Source organism: Pneumocystis jirovecii, assembly GCF_001477535.1.
Source record: "Pneumocystis jirovecii RU7 chromosome Unknown supercont1.1, whole genome shotgun sequence".
In the NCBI taxonomy this organism is placed as follows: Eukaryota; Fungi; Ascomycota; class Pneumocystomycetes; order Pneumocystales; family Pneumocystaceae; genus Pneumocystis; species Pneumocystis jirovecii.
In genome coordinates this window covers 154,125-174,982 of record NW_017264775.1, presented here as the reverse complement: position 1 = coordinate 174,982, position 20,858 = coordinate 154,125, and the positions used below count along the sequence as shown (strand labels likewise).

The following is a 20,858-nucleotide window of genomic DNA, read 5'->3' as shown; positions in this document are numbered from 1 at the left end:
TCTTTGTGTACTCAGAAATCTGAGATTTTTTCTGATGTTGAAAGCTGCACATTCGCTGTAGAAAACATCTTCCGATTAACGTCTATCAACGTCTGAAAAATGGTAAATTTGTATATTTGAGTGATAATCTTCAAAATCTAAGGAAAATAGGCAAACAGCCTGCGTCTATACCTCCAATGCGTCCGGTCAACACTGACAGCTGCTCTTTGTATCCAGGATTTTGCGTCTCAGGTAGCAGAACGACATAATAAGCCTGAAATTGAAGCAAAGTATACATTGTCACTGAGTTTCAGGGTTTTTAGAGCATTAGAACATCGTTTGAGACGATTCTGAACCCATTGCTTATTTCCCGTAACGAAAACGAGCAGGTTTTGATTGAATCAAGCATCAATAGGTACATATGATTTTCTGTCGTTGACATTGCTCTACAAGCACAGCTGATGCAAGCAGTGTCCGTGTTAGTATCCGGATCAAGCAGGCGGACGATATAGAGCATATTCTTGCACATAAATTTACTCAGTTTTTGATGGGACGTGCAGAAGCTTTTGTTATTCTGCGTAGAAAGCCTGTTAAGGTATTTTTGTCTGTCGCCCCTGAAAACTCCAACCGTCTTTTTCTAGGGATATGGGATATCTTTTCTGATTACAAACAAACACACTGAAGCCATGTTGAAACATAAAATTGTTGATTTTATCATTCAGGTGGTCCTCGGCTTTAACTTGCCCTCTATTAATATATATAGTTTATGGAGGATGTGGATGCAGAAATTAATGAAATAAAACTATTTCTCAATGGACGTGCACGCTATGTTGCCGAGAACTATCTCCTTCAGGTACCCTTTCTTTTACTGTATATCTCTAACACACAAAGCTCGACTAGTCTTCAACTTTCACTAACTTTTGGCAACTCTGGCAATATTCAAACACAAATTATATCTATTCTACAAAACTAACAAAACATACTACTTCTATCTATATATATACATAGCAATATATACACCCCTACATATACTATGCCTTTTGCTCATCTATACCGCACATGCCGCCCATAGCTATTGTACTGTGCACTTGCATACCTGTATATCCTATGTATTTATATATCCATATATCCGTATATACCATACATACCATACATATCATACATACCATGTATGTCACACATTATATACTATGCATACTATATATGCCATATACACAATACTATACTGTACATACTATACTGTACATACTATACTATACATATTATACTATATATGGCAGGCATACACTATATATAGTAGGCATATATTGCTGATGTATATTGTATATTAGAGCGCCGCAAGAACTGCCTGTGCTCCACTAACTGTCACTGCACCTGGATCTGGCTCGAGTCCTGTATAGGTAACGATCCCGTCTTGAACGACAAGTGCATATCGATGTGTACGTATACCAAGCCCGTACGCTGTAAGATCAAGATCCCACCCAAGTGAACGGGAAAAGTTTGCATCCGTGTCTGTTAGAAAAAGCTGCGTGTATTAGAATGCCTGCAGACACATTTTATACATTAATTACAATCTTGTTTCTTGCATTATATGAATCGCCCCACGCTCTAACCGGGTCAGTATATACAGAAACAGCAGACCCATACGCCATTACAAAGGGGTCGTTGGTGGCAACAAGGGCAACAATGTCGACGCCCTTTTCCTTGAATTTGTCATAGAGCTCCAGGAACTCGGGCAGATGTTTTGAAGAGCACTGTCCGCGTCAGCTTACAGCCTGTATGCGTAGTGTATGCGCAATATATGCGCAATATATGCGCAATGTATGCAGTGCACCCACTATACTACACAATGCACTGTGCGTCCTACATGTACATGCTGCATACATGTATAGCACAGCACATAATACGAGCATACAACATACATCTGTATACTGCATACTGCATAGCATGCATTATGCACGCTGTATGCGTCCCACATACAACGCACACATATGTATAGCGTACAACGCATAGCATATATGCACAACAGTGCAGCATACACACTGTACACACTGTATATACAAGACACGCGCTGTGTACATATGCATAGCAGACAGTACACACTGTCTTCACTCTATGCACAATATATGCATGTGTATGCACGCCCTGCATGCATCCTACATATACATCCTATATATGCCTTATGCGTTGTATACACCGCCACATTACCAACGCTATATGCGTACACTATACTGCACACTGTACACACTGCACACTGTATGTACACTGCATACACTGCATGCACTCTACGCGCATATATGGCCCTATGCACGCTCTATACAGACTATATGCGCACTATATGCGCACTATATGCGCATTGTATGCGCTCCCTGCACTGCACCCGCCTACATACCACCGGTGTAAACGCTCCCGGCACCTACACAGTAAATGCATATATACAATACAGCACTCATATATACCGAAAATAGCACTACTTTCTTGTTTTTCCACGACACAGTCTCAACGGTCACCGGCTTCACCATCTCTTTAAAGCAGCAGTGGCTGCCGGTCCCTGAAGAAATCAGCATATTCAGGGCATTTAGGGCATATATGCGTGCATATGCACGCATATACATACACGGTATATGAGTTAACACGCCAGCGGGAAGAGAATCACTATAAGAGTTAACCAAAGCGCATATAATAAGAAAAAAGACCCTATTTTAAGCATTGGGCTTGTTGTATGCGCAGAAGAAAGATTTCTCAGATAAAACAAGCCGGTATACGGTCTTTGGAGAGGTGTTTTGTGTGGAATACGGGCTGTTGTCCGCAGAAATGTTGGGAGGGCAACGTGGCACACGATCCTTAACGCAGCGGACATTGAGCGGCGACCAACGATCACACGATAAAAAGAGACAAAGAAGAGTCAGAGTGGGTTAGAGGCATTGGAGGACGGGCGGAGAGGCGATGGCGTCGATGAAGGATTTTCAAGAACGGATTGCGGCTGCGCGGAAGGAAGCGGAGTCCCTTAAGACGCAGATTAAACACAAAAAAGACGAGTTGGCGGATACAAACCGTAAGCACAATTATCGTCCAAAAAGCACAGAAAGAGTGCATATATGCGGTGGAAGTGCATGTAGAGTTTGCACAGAGTGCACAGAGTGCAGATTGCAGTGTGCCATAGAGCATATATGATGCATATGCAGTGCAATACAGTGAAGGCGCTTATATTGCGTGTGTGGCGCATATAGCACGCATACACACGGTATGCTCTACAGAGTGTATAGAGGACGCATATAATGCGTGCAATGCGTATGCAGTGCATATACAATGCATACAGTGCGCATATAGCGCGCATATAGTGCACATATAGTGGGTGCTTGGACGCATATACTCGGTAAAACGGGCCCTAATGGCCATAATCTAGTAAAATTGATGTCGCAGACTCTGGACCCCATCCCACGGCTGTGTCTGAGGCCCCGGCGGACACTGAAGGGCCATTTGGCAAAGATCTATGCAATGCACTGGTCAACAGACGAAAAACACCTTGTGTCCGCCTCTCAGGACGGGAAACTGATTATTTGGGACGCATATACAACCAACAAAACGCATGCAATCCCTCTACGCTCATCATGGGTTATGACGTGTGCATATGCACCAAGCGGGAATCTCGTTGCATGTGGAGGGCTAGATAATATATGTACAATTTATGATATATCATCACGGGAAGGATTTGCAAAAATTGCACAAGAATTAGTAGCACATACGGGATATTTAAGCTGTTGCCGGTTTTTAAATGACGAGCAAATTCTTACATCAAGTGGAGATATGTCATGTATTTTATGGGATATATGTAGAGGCATAAAAATACAAGAATTTTTAGATCATTTGGGAGATGTGATGAGTTTAAGCATTCATCCATCTAATCCAAACATATTTGTGTCAGGGGCATGTGATGCATTTGCAAAAATATGGGATATTCGTACAGGAAAGTCAGTGCAAACGTTTTCAGGGCATGAATCGGATATCAATGCAGTGCAGTAGGTAATAAAGATGAAGAAAAGTCTGCTGATGGGACGGAGATATTTTCCAAACGGATATGCTTTTGGAACGGGATCGGATGATGCATCCTGTCGGTTATTTGATGTTCGGGCTGACCGAGAATTGAATTGTTATGCAGTAAGTTTGCAGAAAAATGAAGAGTATGGATGGGAAAATATAGGGCTAATGGTGGGATGTGTAGTCGAATAATATTATGTGTGGTATTACGTCGATTGCGTTTTCGATTTCAGGAAGACTTCTTTTTGCCGGATATGATGATTTTAATTGCAATGTTTGAAAACCCTTATGCAAGTGTTTATTATGATAAATGGTCTGATATGTTGAATCTGTAGGTATGGGATGTATTGCGTGGCGATTGTGTTGGGACCCTTCAGGGTCATGATAATCGTGTGAGTTGTGTAGGTGTGAGTGGTGATGGGAGAAGCGTTGCAACGTGTAGTTGGGATTCTTTGGTAAGGGCTAATTATGGATGGATTTTTTCCTCCATATGTTTTTTTTTTTTGCAATTAATTATACCCATAGCTAAAAATATGGGCATAATACGAATCGACTTCTCTTTTATCTATCAATATAGCGATCCTTAGAGTCAACGGTTCATGAATCTACGCATACGAACCCACTAACAATTTACTATCCTTTTAGTGTATCATTCTTGTACGGCACGTTTTTATTATTATTTAAATAACATCTATTTCGTATTTTTGTTATTATCACCATTCCATTTGAAATAACGATAAGCGATAATCGATCTTCCTGGTGATGATTCTTCGTGTATTTCTTTTTATATTGTGATTATCTTTAATATTTTTACCTTTATATCAGGCTGGGGCTAACCCTGTACTATAATACTATTTTTTTCTATTTTAAGAAAATTTATAAATGTATGTTGTTTTTATACTGATTTAATAGATTTAAAGTCTTATTTTCCGGCTGCTGCTGGGAGAAAAACTAAGATCATATTGTGTTTAGATAAGGTTGTTTCTTGTAAAACCCGACTTTTTATAAAGATTAATACAAAATTTAAAGATATTTTGTGTGATTCCTGCGTATTCAAGATATCTAGAAAGATGAAAAAATAAAAAAAAAGCTGAATTTGATAAGATCGTTTGAAAATACTACAAAATCCTTATTTCACCATGCAATTGCATAAGGAGTAATGTATATTAAATACGGAGAAACAATTTGTTTATCCATTTATCATCTTTTTTAAGTTTCAAAAATATGATCATTATAAGCAAAATTCACTTATACAAATGTAATAGTAGGCAAGATAAACATATTTTACCTAGGCTATTAATTCAACTTTTTTGTTATATTTCTTTAAACGCATTTTTTAAAATAGGCAATTTCTCTGAATTAATATTTTGAATTAATATAATTTTTGAAGACATTGAAACATGAAAATATATTTAATATTTAATCCAAAAAAACCTTCAAATTACATATTCATGTTAAGTAAAAACACTCTGGATTATTTAACTCTATCCACAATAATAACATATTGATAAAAAATTGAACAGATATCTTGTGTATTTTATACATTATGAGATTATAAATTTAGATAGTCTATCACTTTCTTACAAAGCTACTCTTTTTGCAGTAAAATTCCATAGCATTGTTAATAAATTATCACTTAATGTATATAAATCTAAATGAAATTCTCCTTCTTTTAAAATGTTAAAAAACGAAATAAACTGAAAAAAAAATAAACCTTCAACATCATTTTTAACATACATTTCTGGAGTTTTATTGTCATTCACCATTTGTACTACTTGTAAAAGATCGTCTTCTTCAAGTTTTTGTAATCCATCTGCTAATCGATCCATATCCACCTATAACAATTAATAAAAACGTCTGAATATTTATTAAACTCAACTGGTTTAGAAAATTTTCCTTTCTTTTTGTTCTTATCAACCCCATCAAATTTACGTTTATCTTTCTTCTTATCTTCCAAATCTACAGAATGTTCAGGAATAGGTCCTGATTCTGCCAATAAACGCTGCAGTGCAGGACGGGGATTAACAATTGTCTAAAACATTAGAAAAAAAAAAGAAAAATCATGAAAAATACTAGTATATGTTCATTTTCATATTTCGTTTGTTGAAAATTAAGATCATGCTTTATTGTTGTTTCACCCCCTCTTTCTGCATATGAAATTACAATATCCATTTCAAATTCTCCCCATCCATGCTCTTCAATTTTAAATGGTGGCTTTTTGAAGCCTAATTGAATTTAAAAACACATCATAAGTAATAAAAAATATACTTCTATTCGGATTTTGAAATGTAGGGTGAAGTTTGTATAGAACTTTATCAATAAACAATGCAGGAACCTCCTGCCCATCTTCAGAGATAGCAACAAGCTTTATAGACCATCTTCTCATCGGAAACCCTTCTCCTGCTGGTGGAACATCTTTCAAAACAGTCTTTCCAGATATTAATTTATTAAACACAAAAAATATGCAAAAATTATAGAAAAAAAATACCTGAACCGTAACAAGCTTAATTTTCCTCTTTACCTATATAATTCATCTCTATTAGCCTTTGTTAATAACATTAATATTCTGCTAAAAGTTCTCTAATTAAATTGGCAAAAAAATACCATTTAACAAAGGAAAAAAAGCAGAATTTTAAAAACAACTAACCTCAATCATACAATGTATTCTTTAATTAAATTAATGTCTTTTTATGCCCAAATAACCCTCTTATTAATAATATAAATCTTGCTGTGTTTTGCTGTTGTCGACAATAAGTCACAGTATACGTGTATCAAGTATAGTCTCAGGGAAAAAATATATAAAATATACTTTTTTAAATTTAAAGAGATTTTGATGGTCAGTGTATACAAACAATATGTTTTCAAATAAATATAAATGGATCTAAGTAATATTTTGACGAGAAAAAGTATACTTTTTTTCAGAACATAAATACCAAAATGAAAAAGAAATAACCAAATCTATCTTTTAAATATCTTCTTGTTCTCTTCCTGATATTCTATGAATTTCTCCTTAAAAAGATTTGCATCTAAAAAAGTTAATGTTTTAAATATTTATTCAAGGAAAACTATACTTTCGGGCGTTGCAAACCGAATTGCAAGAGTTTCTGCTGACGGCTCTCCATCACTCATATCAGCCATAACAGTCCAAACCCAGCTCCGATCGCTCCCAACATTTGACTTTAGAATCATCTCTGGAAGAACTTTTTTCTTAAGAAAAAAAATACACATTATAACAACATACTGTAATGGTTTGCACAGACTTTATAAGTCTTATCTCTCCGCATCAATAACCGTATTTTCCCTGTAACCATATGTTTAAGAAATCGAACATCACCTGTACCACGCTCTTTCCATTCTTTATCTTTATTAAATCGAAAAAGCTTAGCTCGCCTGTGGAAAGCAAATTTCAAAAACAAATTACCACAATTATAAACCCTTACATTTTAAACAAAACTTCCTCTTCTTCTTCATTTGTTTTTGGCTCAATTTTAGTCAAATTAACCACTGGTTCAAAATGCACATCTGACACTTCCTCCTTCTCATTTTTAATTCCTTTGAAAAAAAACACATTAAAATACTCTATACCTCTTCATTTGCAGATTTTGCCCCTTCTGATTCTTCTTTTCTTTCGTCATCTTTTTCACTTTTACATTTATCCGTTAAATGTTCATTTGTAGCTGTATTTAAAGATTTTGGCGCGCAAAAAGAAAACTCCTTTGTTTTGAGAGGTTCACTCTTCAATGATGGAAATTTTTGAGGCTCTTCTTGTCCCATTTACACGTATTTAAACACTTTTATAGAGCTTTAAAATTATCAAAATTTTTGACGTTCGTCAGACGCTGTACGAAAAGCACCGTAAGCCATCCAAAGAAAAATACATTATATATAATCCAATGGCTGTTTAATTTATATATATATTCTATATATTATATTGTATATGTCTCCTTGTATTCTTAAATACGTCTGTAGCCATGTATTCGAGTCTTTACTCCTCAATGATCAAAACAATATTACCATCAAAAAGTTTATAGTTTTTCAAGATTTTATGGGTTTTTAAGAAATTAGTAGACTACTTTAGACATTTAAAGTGTCTGTAAGGCAGCATTCCAAGCTAGACATCCACCCAGCCTCCTGCTTATGCCTTGGTTTTACTATTGCGAACCCAACCAGTATGGCAGAGATGAACAAAACAATGCCATACAACAATATACCGATCTTTTCTGCAGAGTAAAGATGCAGGCAGATGCAACAGCAGGATAGAATGGCCACTATCTGCACAAGATCATGTATATTGGTTCGCCAGAATACTAAAAAAAAACGATTAAAGACAATAATGGACCAGATAGAGATTTAAAAAGCAGAAAAAAGTGAAAAACAATATATATATACATAAATATTGGATAAAAAGTCCTCAGAAAGCTTTCTGGATACCAATAGTGTCTCTAAACACTTTTTTTTAAATATTTTATATTTTTTGACGTTGGTTAACGTTCAACGTAGACGTCCGACGGTGACAATCTTAACGTCATCTCTGGACGAGTCCTGGTAGCCGAGATGTTTTGTGCACGTAAGGAAGAGAAAAGAAGGCGTATTAGAGACTAATAAATAAAAGTATCAGGGGAATCGATTGACATAGCAGTAGCGTCAAAAAAAAGCGGTATTTTTTTGTTATTTTTATGAAAAACAAGGAAAAACTAATGAGGATCTGTGTACAGGAAATATTTTTGAAAAACGATTGATAGAGGCATATATTGAAGAAAATAAGGCAGATCCAGTGACAGGAGAGTCTTTGACGTTAGAGGATTTGCTAGAATTGAAAAGTAGTTTTTTTAGACGAGAGAATAACAAAAACTTATTTTTTAAAACAGCACCAAAAACGATTCGAGGACGGCCGCCTCAGGCAACATCTATACCATCTTTGTTGGCTATTTTTCAGAATGAATGGGATTCTTTGGCACTAGAAACGTATAATTTAAAGCAACAGTTAAATCAAGCACGACAAGAGTTAAGCACGGCGCTTTATCAGCACGATGCAGCTTGTCGAGTGATTGCACGTCTTTTAAAAGAGCGGGATGAAGCAAGGGAAGCATTGAAGACGATTAAGATTGCATCAGGGCCTTCAAACAATGCACCAGTTGACAGTGAACAAATGGATATGGATGTACAAACACTTCCTGAACATATAACTCAAAAGATTGATGAGACGCAAAAAGTGTAATTATATATATATACGTATACTATATTTATTTATTGTTTTATATAGATTGTCTTCGAATCGAAGAAAAAGAAAAGTTCCTACAGATTGGACTACTACAGAGCAAGTGCAACAATTCAAGTCTTCAAAAGTATTTGAGCCTTTCCAATCTAAGATAACTTCTATTGCTGTAGCACAACAGGGAACTATGATTTTAGTTGCAAGTAAGAATATAGTGAAAATATATCGTGATATGGATGAAAATCCTGCATATTCTTTAGAATGTGGTAAAGATGAGATCACATGTGGATTGTGGATGAATGAACTACCTATTATTGCAAGTTCAACCGGTTTTATTTATATTTATACATCGCTGGATGGAAATACTAAAAAGATATCTACTCATCAGAGCAAAGTAACTGCTATCGCTTTACATCCATCAGGTGGTCTACTTGCCTCTGTGACTGTTGATGGAGAATGGGCATTTCACGATCTTTATACTGAGCAAACTGTTTTAAAGAATCGTGAAAATACAGGCATGTTTTTTAAATACCATTTTACTTTTGATTCTTATTTTTGTCAGAATTTACCACTGCTCAATTTCATCCAGATGGCCATCTCTTTGGATCTGGAACAACTACTGGGCAAGTTAAAATATATAATGTTAAAACGGGTAAAAATGTCGCCAATTTTGATTCACACAAAGGTATCATTACTTCTCTTTTTTTCTCAGAAAACGGTTATTGGCTTTCTGTTGCATCTAGTCAAGACCCTCATGTACACATCTGGGACCTTCGAAATAATACTCAAACTCATTTTCTAGATGTTGCTGGATCCATTGTTTCACTTTGCTGGGATTATACTGGCCAGTTTCTTGCTGTCGGTACCACTCAGGCAACCGTTATATGGTATTACACAAAATCGTCTAAATCTTGGTCAAAAATACAAGAAATTATGCATCCTGCTTCTCATTTATTGTGGGGATCTTATGCTGCCTCACTTGTTACTGTAAATAACACACAACTAACTATTTATTCAACTTAAATTACAAATTTCCTTTATTTAAAAATATCTAAAGATTTAAAAATATTATTTTTTCTCTATTTTTTATTATATATACATATCTTTTGTGCGTACAACTTCGATATTTGCTTAACTACTTTTTTAACAGTAAAAGCAAATGTGCTTTGAAAAAGAAAAAGAATACATATTTTTACAGTTTTAGCACTTAAAATAAAGGTTTTTGTTTGTTTTTATATATGGAAATATCCGATATATCATCTTTTTCATGTATTCAAAACAACAGGCAAAAAACAAGACTTAGTGGTGATGTGTTTCATAATGAAGGTCTGATATGTAAGTAAATACATGATGTGCGTATTATACATGCTCAACAAAGCCTATTAGTGCCGCCACATCACTCTAGAATGACAACTCAGTCTTCTACACAAGGAGAGATTCCAGTAATTGATTTGACGATAGATACACCGTCTCAAAATGAACAACTCTCAGCTGAATTGCAACAAAATCATAGTTTATTTCATGGAAGAGCCATTGATGTGATTGATGTTGATAGTCTTCCAGACCGCCAATGTTCACAAAGACATTTAGAATATTTTCAACCTCTTTCTTTTGAATCATTTATAGATTTGGGTGATATGTTAGTTTTAGGGCATTCTTTATCACAGAGATCATCTGGAAATGCTGCAGACCATTTGGTTTATCCAAGAAGGATAACACGTCAAGCAGCGAATCAGATATATCAATGGGAAGACCAGATTATTCGAACAAATGATAGTTTTTTGCATGCACTAATGAACCGTATGACATCATCGAGTCGAAGACGAACAAATGCTTCTGTTCGTCGTTCAACAAGTTACCCTTATTATATTCGATCTCATCAGGACCTTATATCTTCATCTTTGGATTATGATCAATTGTTTGCAGAGACAGATAATGAGGTTGTATCAAGAAAAAATACATCATCTGCATCTGTTCAATATAAAAAGCCTCCTGAAGCTATGAAAGGGTTCACAAGGTCATTAAACAGGAATCAAAAACTTGTATGTCCAAATTGTATTCATGAATTAGGTATTTCTGATGACCCTGTAAAAAAAAGCATTTGGATAGGGAAATGTGGTCATGTTTATTGTGGTAGTTGTGCGTTTGTTTTTCGGTCAATGAAATCAAAAGGGCCTCATGCTGCTATTTGTGCAGTTGAACATTGTCATAAAATTATTACTGGGAATCACAATTTACGAGAAATTTATGTATAATATTTCACTAAACTTAAGAAATAGAGAATATAAATTTTGGATATTTTTATCCATGAATAATGATAGTTTATGAATTTATTTTTTAAGCTTCAGAATTTTATATGTTTCAATCGTTTAAATTATTATGTAATATGAAGTCCATTAAAAGTAAAAATAAAAGTAAATTTTAATTATATTAAATCATTTTTAATATTTACAAAGAACCGTTTTTAAACTATCTTTTTTTATATAATGTTTTTTCTTGTTTTGGCTGGATTGCAATTTTTTTTTATACATTTATTCAACAAAGAAAATTCATCAGTAATTATTATGGAGTAATTTCTTTGCTTAAATACGTTCAAACATTTGCAATTTTAGAAATTTTACATGCTGGTCTTGGTATATTCAGCTACAATAATATTGACATATTGACTTTTTTCTATAGGCATAACTTCATCATCTGTCATTATAACAACTATACAAGTTGCATCACGCCTTTTGCTCTGTTGGGGTATTGCAAATGCATATCCGGATATTGTATTAAAGAGTTCTGCATTTTTTTCTATGAGTTATGCTTGGAGTATCACAGAAATTGTTCGTTATAGTTATTATGCAAATAATTTTAAAGAAAATACATGTTTCTTATTGTTATGGCTTAGGTAATATCTTTTTCTGCATAGAAAGTATTTACAGTTTATTTTTAAGATATAATCTTTTCTTTATTTTATATCCTTTAGGAACGCTAAGTGAAATGTGGCTTATTTGGAAATTACTCCCATATATTAATGATACTCAACGGGTATATTCCCTAATTCTTAAAGCGATTCTTGTTATCTATATCCCAGGTATATATTATATTATTTTATTTAAAACTTAATAAATTTTTTTTTATTTTTAGGTTTTTGTGTTATGTATTCACATATGATTTTTCAAAGAAAGAAGTGGATGAAGTCATGGAAAACAAAAAAGGCAAAAGTACGCTTTTGCTTTAGTATTGCGCGAGTTTTTTCAGCAATTTTGAAACAAAAGGTTGTCGCTCAGAAAGAGGGAGCTGATTCGCATGCTCTAAAATGATTATTTTAAATATAATCGTAAATATAAAATAAAAACCTCGAATAATCAAGATTTCTGATGCAAGCCTTTCAAATTCTTCCACATCTTTTTCAAGATTTTTTTCTGTCATATAATGTTTATTATTTGACTATACACTTTAGTTAATATGATTTTATTTTTTGTCTACTAACGTCAAAGGAAAATTTATTCAAATCATACATTTCATTCCACGTAAATGCTTCTAACGCCTCTTTGACTCTGTCTATCCCTTCTTTTTTCTAATTAAAATATGTGCTATTATATTATTAATAAAAACCTTTAGATTGCTTTGTAGATTGACAAGCAAAGTCAACATATTCAAAATTCTCGTTTAAGCATGCATCTGAAAGAGCATTGTGATCGATTTGGTTGCTTGAAACTGTGTTCAAATCTTTTTCAGGCATTTTTACTGCTAATAAAACACCGTCCCACGAAGAATCGCATGCTTCAACAATTTGCCTAATTTTTTTTACTTGTCTTAATACATGTTCCTAATTAGCCAAATTAGATTTTTCTGTCAAAGATATTCTTCCTAATATCTACATAAAATGGCCTTTTTTCTGTTTCTCTAAATACAATTACAATAGCACCTAGTGCTTCCCTTACTGGAGCTGCTTCTTCTGATAAATAAGATTCAACCCATATGTCAATTTCTTCATCAGAAAACTCATCTACCCATATATCTACTGTAGCTTTATAATATTTTGTATCAAATTTCACTTGATGTATTATTCCTGCATGATTTATCTTATTTGATGAGATTTTTGGTAAAGATCCTGTTAATTCTAAAAAATACCCTTTTAAAACTCGAAAAAAAACTACAATAATAAAAAACCTTTAAGAAAAGTAAGTTTTCCTGATTTTGGAGTACCAAGAAGTAAAATTTTTTTAGAACTCATTTAAAAATAAAAAAAACTTTTTACTTATTACTATTTTTCATTTTTAGCATAAAAAAAAACAAAGAAAACAAGTAAAACCTCAGAATTACATTCTTATTAATAATAGAAGCTTTTCATATATTTTTTAGGCTTATTTTATGCCTGCAAATAGTTTATTTTGTCTATTTTCTGCTTTATACAGCAGGGTAAGTCGATGTGGGGTAGAGGGTTAAAAAAGATAGATATGTAAAGATTTAAAATTTATACAAAGATAAAACTTAAATATGATTCATAGATACTACAGGTATATAAAGGACCAGTCCAAAGAACCTACACTCTTATCTCTTTTGCTGTCCTCTAGCACGAGCGACAGTAGCTCTAGCACGAGCCATACCAATACCACGTCCACGAACAGATCTTGAACGAAACATTGGTGCATTTCTATACTTTTTTAAGTAATTTAATTGAAAAATAAATGGGACTTCAGCACCTTAACATGTCTGGTACAATAAAGAAGCGAACATGCGATCCACGAATATATGCCTGATCTAGATGTGAAACTCGGCCATCTCTTGCAGTAACTGTAATATCTTTAAGTTGTATGTTCATATTATCCTCAGCTAAAGCAAGAATCAGCTTCGATAGAGTTTTTTAAATGATCTTGAAACCTTCAAGCAATTTTCCTCGGTAAGTACTGCCATTACTCAATTCACAAGTAACAATATGTCCTTATTTAGAGTTAAAATATATAGAAATATAGAATTTATACCTGTTGCTTCGTGCAAAAGCTTTAGAGGAATGCCAATGCTGTTCATTTTATTTTCTTGACGTTGAACGCTGAGGGATAACGACGCAAAAAAAAACGATGAAAATAATATTGGCAATTAAAGGGTGGTAAAAGGGCTTTGTTTTTTTTATTTTATGATAGGAGTTTATATTTGGCTATTTTTTTAAGCATATAGTTTTTTTTAAAAAAAAAGGGTATTTTTAGCGCTTTGTTTAAGAATTTTTTAGCAAATAAGTATGAGTTGTAATAATGGTTGTGGATGTGTTAGAAAACAGGAAGAAGAGCATCCGTCGGAGCCTCTGGATATATGTGGACGATGCAAGAGTACAAAACCTGCTTTTTTTATAAAATCAGAAGCCTTTTGTAGGCAAGAAATCGGTTTTTTGAAATAAAATCTAATTTGACATTAGTCAATGTTTTTCAACGTATTTAATACGCAAATTTCATAAAACAATGGACACATTTCTTAAAAGTAAGGATATTCTTAAAAAAAGTAAAGCTTTAGTTGCTGTTTCTGGAGGCACATCTCTTGCACTTGTAAAACTTCTTTCACAAGAGCAACACTCGTTCGCATTTAAGGAATATTTTAGTGTTTTTAATTTTATTCATATAGAAGAGGAGGGTTTAATAACGAGGACATCAAATTTATCATATATTCAAGAAAAAATAAATGAAATGTTCCCCGAATCTTCTTTTTTTTCAATTAATTTGAGAAACTATATACTTAATTCTGCTGATAATGTTAAATTGTTTTGGGATAAAGAGTCAGACGCGGTATTAGCTTCTCAGATATCTGGAAAATCTATTCATTCTATAGATGATCTTCTATTATCTTCGTTATCTCCAACATCTCGTATAGATATTTTGAAATGTTTACGCAATAATATTATTTATGATTTTGCAGAAAAAGGTGAATATAGTGTTATTATATTGGGCGACACAACTACTTCAATAGCGTCAAAAATCATTTCAGAAACAGCAAAAGGTCGAGGATACTCTATACCATGGGAAACACGTGGAAAAATAAAATATTCTGATAGTATAATTCTTTAAAAAGTTTTACTTATTCTAATTCTATTTTTAAGATATATGGTTATTGCGACCGATGAAAGACATTATAAAACAAGAAGCACACTTTTTTTTGCAAATTAATGGAATTGAAATTGAGATAAAAAAATTTGATCACAAAATTACTACAATAGATGAATTAGCTGACCAATATTTTGATAATCTTGAGAAATCTAATCCAAACTTTGTATTTACTGTTGTTAAAACAGCTACGAAACTTCAGATTCCAGAGATAGAAAAAACAAAAGATCAAAACTCAAATTTTTGTTTTATATGTCAAATGCCTAAAGAAAACAATATTAAGGACTGGATTAAAAAAATAACAATAGACAGAATTGATACAAAAAATGTTTCTAATATTAATACAGACTATAATTGTCATGATTATAACAATAAAACAGAAGATATATGCTATGGATGCCTATCTATGTTAAAAGGGTTAAAAAGTCATATTGTTTTTCCATATACTAAATTGAGAAATATTAATGAAATAAGAAACCCCAAAAACGAAGTTTTAAATAAATATCTTATAGAATAATGCTTACGATAGTTAACCTTCAAAAAAGTTTGTTAAAAAAGTATTATAACAATTAAACAGACGATAATTGTTTAATGTAATAATAAAAATGAGTCGTATATAAAAATTAATGCAATACAAAAATGTATAGATAGAAATTTCATGATTTTTGCGCATAATGAATGGATATTTTTCTCTTTAAGAATAAATATTTATGTGTGTTTGGATCCCTAGTTATAGTATTAGTATTTAGAAAACATAAAGTAGTATTTATACAAGTGTTAATATCATTTTTTCACGTTCTTTTAGTGTTTTTTCAAGGAGAATGTAATTGCGAATATTACATTTATAACAAGCAAATAACATATCTCCAATAATAGGAATAACTCCCATCTATAAATTTAACATATAATTTTAATTAAAAAATGAAGGAACCCTTACGGTAAAAGCAATAATAATATTTGCATACATTTGAATAACTGTTTTATACGACAAATTGACACTCATGCAAAGACGTACAAGTCGTATTGATAAATATAGATTGATTATATCTCCAATCACTGGTATTATTCCAATTACAGTAGACCACCCAAAGCGTGTCTCACAACAAAAAAAAACTATTGCATAATCCAACCGATATGCTGATTTTCTTATCTAGTTTTTTATTAAATTATTGTTTATTTTTTAACAAAATTGCCTTCTTCATAATTTTAAATTCTTTATTAGATAATCCTGGAAAATTTATTTCAGATTTCTTTTTAGTCATCTCCTGGATACATAAATAACATGTAACCCTTAAAAATGCAAAAAACTAACAAGATATTCTTTAATTTCTTTATCATATGGATCCCATTGTTGAAAAACACTATTTTTATTTTTAAAAAAAATCTAGAAAAATACATAAAATATACGCATCAAAATCCATTGATCTAAATAAATACTAACGTATAATTAGCTATTTTATCTTATATATATTTATTTACTTTGATTACAACTGCCATATTTCAATACCGTTGACTATGTTCTGTTGCGTACACTCAAATTAATGAAATATCAAATATTTAATAAGATAAGGAAAATATTGTCTTTAAAGCAGAATAATAAGACTATAATATTGATTTTACAATGGTATCTCTTGCAAATGCAAGTTTTAAGGATGTTTTAGATGATTTATCCGTCCGATTTATTGTAAATTTACCAGAAGAAGAACTTATTTCAGTAGCACGGATATGTTTTCAAATTGAACAAGCACATTGGTACTATGAAGACTTTATTAGAGAGTTAAATCCTCTATTACCGTCTATGCATCTAAGAACATTTTGTTTGGCTTTATTTGGGCATTGTCCATTATTATGGAAGTGGAAGAAAGATCAAGAAAAAGCGTACAATGATTTCTTAAAATATAAAATAAGAGTTCCAGTTCGAGGGGCGATTATGTTAAATGATGTGTGTGAAGAGGTAGAAGAATAATGGTTTTAAAAAGATCGTTTATTTATTGCATGGCAGTGTGTTCTTGTTAAAGGATGGAGAAATTCGTCAGGATGGGGGTTTCCAAAAGGAAAAATAAATAAAGGAGAGCCTGATGAGGATTGTGCAATTAGAGAAGTATTCAGGTTTATTAAAAAAAGCAGGAAGTAATTGGTTAGGTGTATGAAGAAACGGGGTTTGATATTTCAGGACTTTTACGACCGAAAGATTACATAGAAATTACTCTTCGTGAACAAAATATACGACTTTATATTATTACAAATGTTCCTAAAGATACCAATTTTGAAACACGCACTCGTAAAGAGATTAGTGTAAATATTATATATAAACAGATCAGTGAATTGAAATAATTTAATTAGAAAATAAAATGGCACAAACTAGCTAATCTTCCAACATACTTTGTGTCTAAGAAAAAGAATGATTACAAGGATAATCAAGAATCTATGCAGAAATATTATTTGGTAGCACCATTTTTGGAGTAATATACCTCAACTTATAGAAAATTGTTATTAATAAATTTAAGACCTTTGTTAAAATGGATTCGTAAAAAAAGGAAATTTTGTTTGAACTCTGTTGAAGCAGCAGAAGAGTTGATTGCCCCCAATCTTGATGTGAATCAAAATGTTCTCAAAAAGAATTCAGAAACGTTTAAGGCTCTTCTTGGAATACCTTATTCACATATAGATACATCTTTCGATATACCATCTGATTTTGAACCCTCAATTAAAGAGAGATTTACTTTTATAAATGATAATAGAAATACCTCTGATGATGAACAATATAATATAAAATATAATAAAAATAATCTGCCAACTGCGTTAAATAAGGAATTGGAAGAAGAAAGAATTAAGGGTGCTGAACGAATTCTAGAATTATTACGATCTAATATTAGCTCAAATGTAAATAATGAAAATGAAAATATTTCATCTAATCAAATAAATAATACTAATTCTTTTAAATATGAAGTAGAAAAAAACGAAAGTTATTCATTATTACATTCAAAAGCTTCATATTCTCCTGAAAATGTAACGATATGTACGCAAGTTTCTTCAAATACATTAGACGGGAATACTGTTTTAGACCATAATGACAAAAATACTTTCAATGAAGATGCCTTATTATTAATGTTATTAGGAAAACAAAAAAAGTATGATTTGGACAAAAAGAGTTTGTCACAAGAAAAGAATTTGGACATAGAGAACAATAAAATAATGACAGTCAAATTGATAAACACACATGAACATTCAAAACATTCTTATAAATCGATAGAATCAAAAAGTTGTAAAAATTTATCGTCGCAATTATTAACTTCACATTCATCTTTTGTTACACGCACTGGTGGCACAGCTATTGAAGAATTGGATGCTCAACTGCTTCTTTATTTGGAAAATGTTGTCATGAAAGTAAAAATGGAAAACTGAATTCGTATAAGACAACATTCATGTTTATTGTCAGTTTTATTTATCTGTATATATATGTTCATTGTTTATATTTTGTGAATTAGGAAAAGAAGTGACATTTTGTCGATGAAAAGGACTCCAAATACCTCTTACGCTTGTATTCATACTGAAGACCGGCCATTTAACTTTTTTTAATTTCGCACCACTTGAATTTTTCAATAATTCTGCTTTTTTTAGAATCTGTAGAGGATCCAGATTTCGCACACAAATAACTTTTTCTCTTCCATTTACTGTATATCATTCTTCAGCTTTTCCGTTTGAAATGATGCTACTACTCACTATATATACCTCTTAAAATTGGATGTTTTCCTGGTCTCCGTGAAACAACCATTTCAATATAAGGATGGTCTTGAGCAAACTTTGCAAACATATGTCGAAGAAAAAGACTAACATAAGATTACTTAGGAGATACATTTCATATATTTTTTAACATACTTCATTCCTCGAGAACTTCCGGCCCAGTTACAATAACAAAATTGAATTTTTTTACACTTTAAAAAATTAAAGAAAAATATATAATAAAACTCATAATTACCTGGAAAATATAGGCACCAATACCATTTCTATTTGAAGATATAGATTGAATCACTCGGACCGGCATTTCTTTTTTTCGATTTTTTTAGATTAAAAAATCTCGAGATCGTTAATATTAAATCATCTACAACAATATCTTAAAAAGACTTTTAATTGGCAACAGAGTGCTTAAAAAGCAGGTGAATTGCATGAATATGAACATATTTTATCTAATTTTAGTTACAGAATGACAGATAAGCTTCCTCCACCTTTGTTAGCACTTTTTCAAGCACGTCCGCCTTTGAGATATCTTCCTCCATGTGATATTGCACCATCTTTACGGAGGACTCCAAGGATCTCTGGAATTGCTCGATATGTGCCTTTACTGGCAGATTATGACAAAGACTATCAGCCTACAGAGTCATGGCTGGAGAAACGTGAGCGTCGTCGTGAAGAAAAGAAAAAAATACAAGAAGAAGTTATTCGTAAGGGCCTTGCAGCATGTATAGTTTAAGAATGGTATGGGGAGATTCTGATTGGCTTAGATCGCCCTAGACAAGATCCAAATATCAAGGGAGATCCGTACAAAACACTTTTTGTATCTCGATTAAGCTATAAAGTGACAGAACAAGACTTGATGCGTGAATTTGGTCGATATGGTGCAATTGAGAGAGTATGTTTTAACAAATGTATCTATTCATTTAATCTGTTAGATCCGCCTAGTAACAAATGTGAAAAATAATAAACCTATGGGGTATGCGTTTATTGTATATGAACGGGAAAGAGATATGAAAGGTTTATACAAACAATTGGTGGTTCTATATATGACTAATGGTTATAGCTGCTTACCGGGAAATGGATGGTGTGCGTATCAAAGATCGCCGAACAATAGTTGATGTTGAGAGAGGCAGAACGGTAAATGGATGGAAGCCTAGGCGTCTAGGTGGAGGATTAGGAGGCAGGGGGTATACAAAAGGAGCATTGATCCGTCCTTCAGCATACAGTGATCGTGGAGGACGAGATGATAGATATCGAGGTAGCGGATATCGTGGTTCAAGCTATAAAGATCATCCTGGAGGAGTTCATGGAAGTTTTAGGTCATCATTAAGTGATAGAGGTGGGTCTAGTGACAGGCATAGAGGATCAAGGTCTGGTATTGGGTATAAGAGTTCTGATAAAGATTTGTTTAAAAGTGGGCGCCAAGAATCTTTATCCGGACAGAGTGGCCCGCATTATTCAGATGTTCCTACAGGAACGCCCACTGGACCTTCTGGACAGGGTTCAAGTGCATCTCGTTATAAGAGTCATGAAAGTACGGATGCTAAATACGGAAGTAATACGGATTACTTATCTAGTGGGCATCATGATCGTAAAGAATCAGATAAGCATAGTAAATCGGATCATAAGTATGAACATAGTGCTCGTGATGATAGAAGACGAGACCATGAGGGTTATGGTCGAGAAAAAGACAAAGATCGTTCTCCTAAAAGAAGGAGATATTGATTTTTTAGAAAGACTTTCTATTATAAGCAGAATTCGGTTTATCAATGTTTCTATTAATGTAATATACATGTATAGAATATCTGATC

The 20,858-nt window shown here is 32.9% G+C and overlaps 15 protein-coding genes across 15 annotated transcripts; 8 read left to right on the top strand and 7 right to left on the bottom strand.

Moving 5' to 3' along the window:
* Window positions 1-99: 99 nt before the first annotated feature.
* T551_00092 (uncharacterized protein) lies at window positions 100-952 on the top strand (the record flags this gene model as incomplete). Its single annotated transcript, XM_018372359.1, has 6 exons — window positions 100-102; window positions 151-269; window positions 311-394; window positions 451-574; window positions 621-701; window positions 743-952. The coding sequence occupies 6 exons, from the start codon at window positions 100-102 to the stop codon at window positions 950-952; spliced, it is 621 nt and encodes a 206-aa protein (XP_018231299.1).
* A 354-nt stretch (window positions 953-1,306) lies between these two features.
* T551_00091 (uncharacterized protein) lies at window positions 1,307-1,631 on the bottom strand (the record flags this gene model as incomplete). Its single annotated transcript, XM_018372358.1, has 2 exons — window positions 1,307-1,504; window positions 1,542-1,631. The coding sequence occupies 2 exons, from the start codon at window positions 1,629-1,631 to the stop codon at window positions 1,307-1,309; spliced, it is 288 nt and encodes a 95-aa protein (XP_018231298.1).
* Window positions 1,632-3,393: 1,762 nt separating this feature from the next.
* On the top strand, window positions 3,394-4,604 carry T551_00090 (guanine nucleotide-binding protein subunit beta; the record flags this gene model as incomplete). The annotated part of the gene is made up of 4 exons (XM_018372357.1): window positions 3,394-3,998; window positions 4,041-4,137; window positions 4,202-4,291; window positions 4,353-4,604. 4 exons carry the CDS (start codon window positions 3,394-3,396, stop codon window positions 4,602-4,604), a joined length of 1,044 nt encoding a protein of 347 aa, XP_018231297.1.
* A 993-nt stretch (window positions 4,605-5,597) lies between these two features.
* On the bottom strand, window positions 5,598-6,624 carry T551_00089 (uncharacterized protein; the record flags this gene model as incomplete). Its single annotated transcript, XM_018372356.1, has 7 exons — window positions 5,598-5,686; window positions 5,732-5,852; window positions 5,897-6,049; window positions 6,091-6,242; window positions 6,286-6,445; window positions 6,506-6,538; window positions 6,622-6,624. 7 exons carry the CDS (start codon window positions 6,622-6,624, stop codon window positions 5,598-5,600), a joined length of 711 nt encoding a protein of 236 aa, XP_018231296.1.
* A 351-nt stretch (window positions 6,625-6,975) lies between these two features.
* T551_00088 (Ran GTPase-binding protein YRB1) lies at window positions 6,976-7,791 on the bottom strand (the record flags this gene model as incomplete). The annotated part of the gene is made up of 5 exons (XM_018372355.1): window positions 6,976-7,043; window positions 7,089-7,217; window positions 7,259-7,407; window positions 7,458-7,552; window positions 7,603-7,791. The coding sequence occupies 5 exons, from the start codon at window positions 7,789-7,791 to the stop codon at window positions 6,976-6,978; spliced, it is 630 nt and encodes a 209-aa protein (XP_018231295.1).
* Window positions 7,792-8,571: 780 nt separating this feature from the next.
* T551_00087 (E3 ubiquitin-protein ligase PRP19) lies at window positions 8,572-10,255 on the top strand (the record flags this gene model as incomplete). The annotated part of the gene is made up of 5 exons (XM_018372354.1): window positions 8,572-8,584; window positions 8,630-8,674; window positions 8,706-9,231; window positions 9,281-9,735; window positions 9,795-10,255. 5 exons carry the CDS (start codon window positions 8,572-8,574, stop codon window positions 10,253-10,255), a joined length of 1,500 nt encoding a protein of 499 aa, XP_018231294.1.
* A 383-nt stretch (window positions 10,256-10,638) lies between these two features.
* On the top strand, window positions 10,639-11,487 carry T551_00086 (uncharacterized protein; the record flags this gene model as incomplete). The annotated part of the gene is made up of 1 exon (XM_018372353.1): window positions 10,639-11,487. The coding sequence occupies one exon, from the start codon at window positions 10,639-10,641 to the stop codon at window positions 11,485-11,487; it is 849 nt and encodes a 282-aa protein (XP_018231293.1).
* Window positions 11,488-11,618: 131 nt separating this feature from the next.
* Window positions 11,619-12,540, top strand: T551_00085 (enoyl-CoA hydratase PHS1; the record flags this gene model as incomplete). Its single annotated transcript, XM_018372352.1, has 5 exons — window positions 11,619-11,646; window positions 11,689-11,865; window positions 11,912-12,113; window positions 12,160-12,311; window positions 12,365-12,540. 5 exons carry the CDS (start codon window positions 11,619-11,621, stop codon window positions 12,538-12,540), a joined length of 735 nt encoding a protein of 244 aa, XP_018231292.1.
* A 140-nt stretch (window positions 12,541-12,680) lies between these two features.
* T551_00084 (uncharacterized protein) lies at window positions 12,681-13,457 on the bottom strand (the record flags this gene model as incomplete). Its single annotated transcript, XM_018372351.1, has 4 exons — window positions 12,681-12,790; window positions 12,836-13,049; window positions 13,102-13,343; window positions 13,394-13,457. The coding sequence occupies 4 exons, from the start codon at window positions 13,455-13,457 to the stop codon at window positions 12,681-12,683; spliced, it is 630 nt and encodes a 209-aa protein (XP_018231291.1).
* Window positions 13,458-13,774: 317 nt separating this feature from the next.
* Window positions 13,775-14,251, bottom strand: T551_00083 (small nuclear ribonucleoprotein Sm D3; the record flags this gene model as incomplete). Its single annotated transcript, XM_018372350.1, has 4 exons — window positions 13,775-13,877; window positions 13,927-14,056; window positions 14,105-14,164; window positions 14,206-14,251. The coding sequence occupies 4 exons, from the start codon at window positions 14,249-14,251 to the stop codon at window positions 13,775-13,777; spliced, it is 339 nt and encodes a 112-aa protein (XP_018231290.1).
* A 378-nt stretch (window positions 14,252-14,629) lies between these two features.
* On the top strand, window positions 14,630-15,829 carry T551_00082 (uncharacterized protein; the record flags this gene model as incomplete). The annotated part of the gene is made up of 2 exons (XM_018372349.1): window positions 14,630-15,262; window positions 15,309-15,829. Exons 1-2 carry the CDS (start codon window positions 14,677-14,679, stop codon window positions 15,827-15,829), a joined length of 1,107 nt encoding a protein of 368 aa, XP_018231289.1. The 5' UTR covers window positions 14,630-14,676.
* Window positions 15,830-16,020: 191 nt separating this feature from the next.
* On the bottom strand, window positions 16,021-16,809 carry T551_00081 (uncharacterized protein; the record flags this gene model as incomplete). The annotated part of the gene is made up of 7 exons (XM_018372348.1): window positions 16,021-16,038; window positions 16,085-16,201; window positions 16,250-16,457; window positions 16,498-16,577; window positions 16,625-16,673; window positions 16,720-16,748; window positions 16,792-16,809. The coding sequence occupies 7 exons, from the start codon at window positions 16,807-16,809 to the stop codon at window positions 16,021-16,023; spliced, it is 519 nt and encodes a 172-aa protein (XP_018231288.1).
* Window positions 16,810-16,933: 124 nt separating this feature from the next.
* T551_00080 (decapping enzyme complex catalytic subunit) lies at window positions 16,934-18,717 on the top strand (the record flags this gene model as incomplete). Its single annotated transcript, XM_018372347.1, has 5 exons — window positions 16,934-17,266; window positions 17,315-17,413; window positions 17,455-17,607; window positions 17,656-17,774; window positions 17,820-18,717. The coding sequence occupies 5 exons, from the start codon at window positions 16,934-16,936 to the stop codon at window positions 18,715-18,717; spliced, it is 1,602 nt and encodes a 533-aa protein (XP_018231287.1).
* A 36-nt stretch (window positions 18,718-18,753) lies between these two features.
* On the bottom strand, window positions 18,754-19,357 carry T551_00079 (mitochondrial 54S ribosomal protein MRPL51; the record flags this gene model as incomplete). Its single annotated transcript, XM_018372346.1, has 4 exons — window positions 18,754-18,986; window positions 19,045-19,142; window positions 19,192-19,247; window positions 19,292-19,357. The coding sequence occupies 4 exons, from the start codon at window positions 19,355-19,357 to the stop codon at window positions 18,754-18,756; spliced, it is 453 nt and encodes a 150-aa protein (XP_018231286.1).
* Window positions 19,358-19,516: 159 nt separating this feature from the next.
* T551_00078 (uncharacterized protein) lies at window positions 19,517-20,772 on the top strand (the record flags this gene model as incomplete). Its single annotated transcript, XM_018372345.1, has 4 exons — window positions 19,517-19,772; window positions 19,815-19,942; window positions 19,983-20,064; window positions 20,111-20,772. 4 exons carry the CDS (start codon window positions 19,517-19,519, stop codon window positions 20,770-20,772), a joined length of 1,128 nt encoding a protein of 375 aa, XP_018231285.1.
* Window positions 20,773-20,858: the final 86 nt, after the last annotated feature.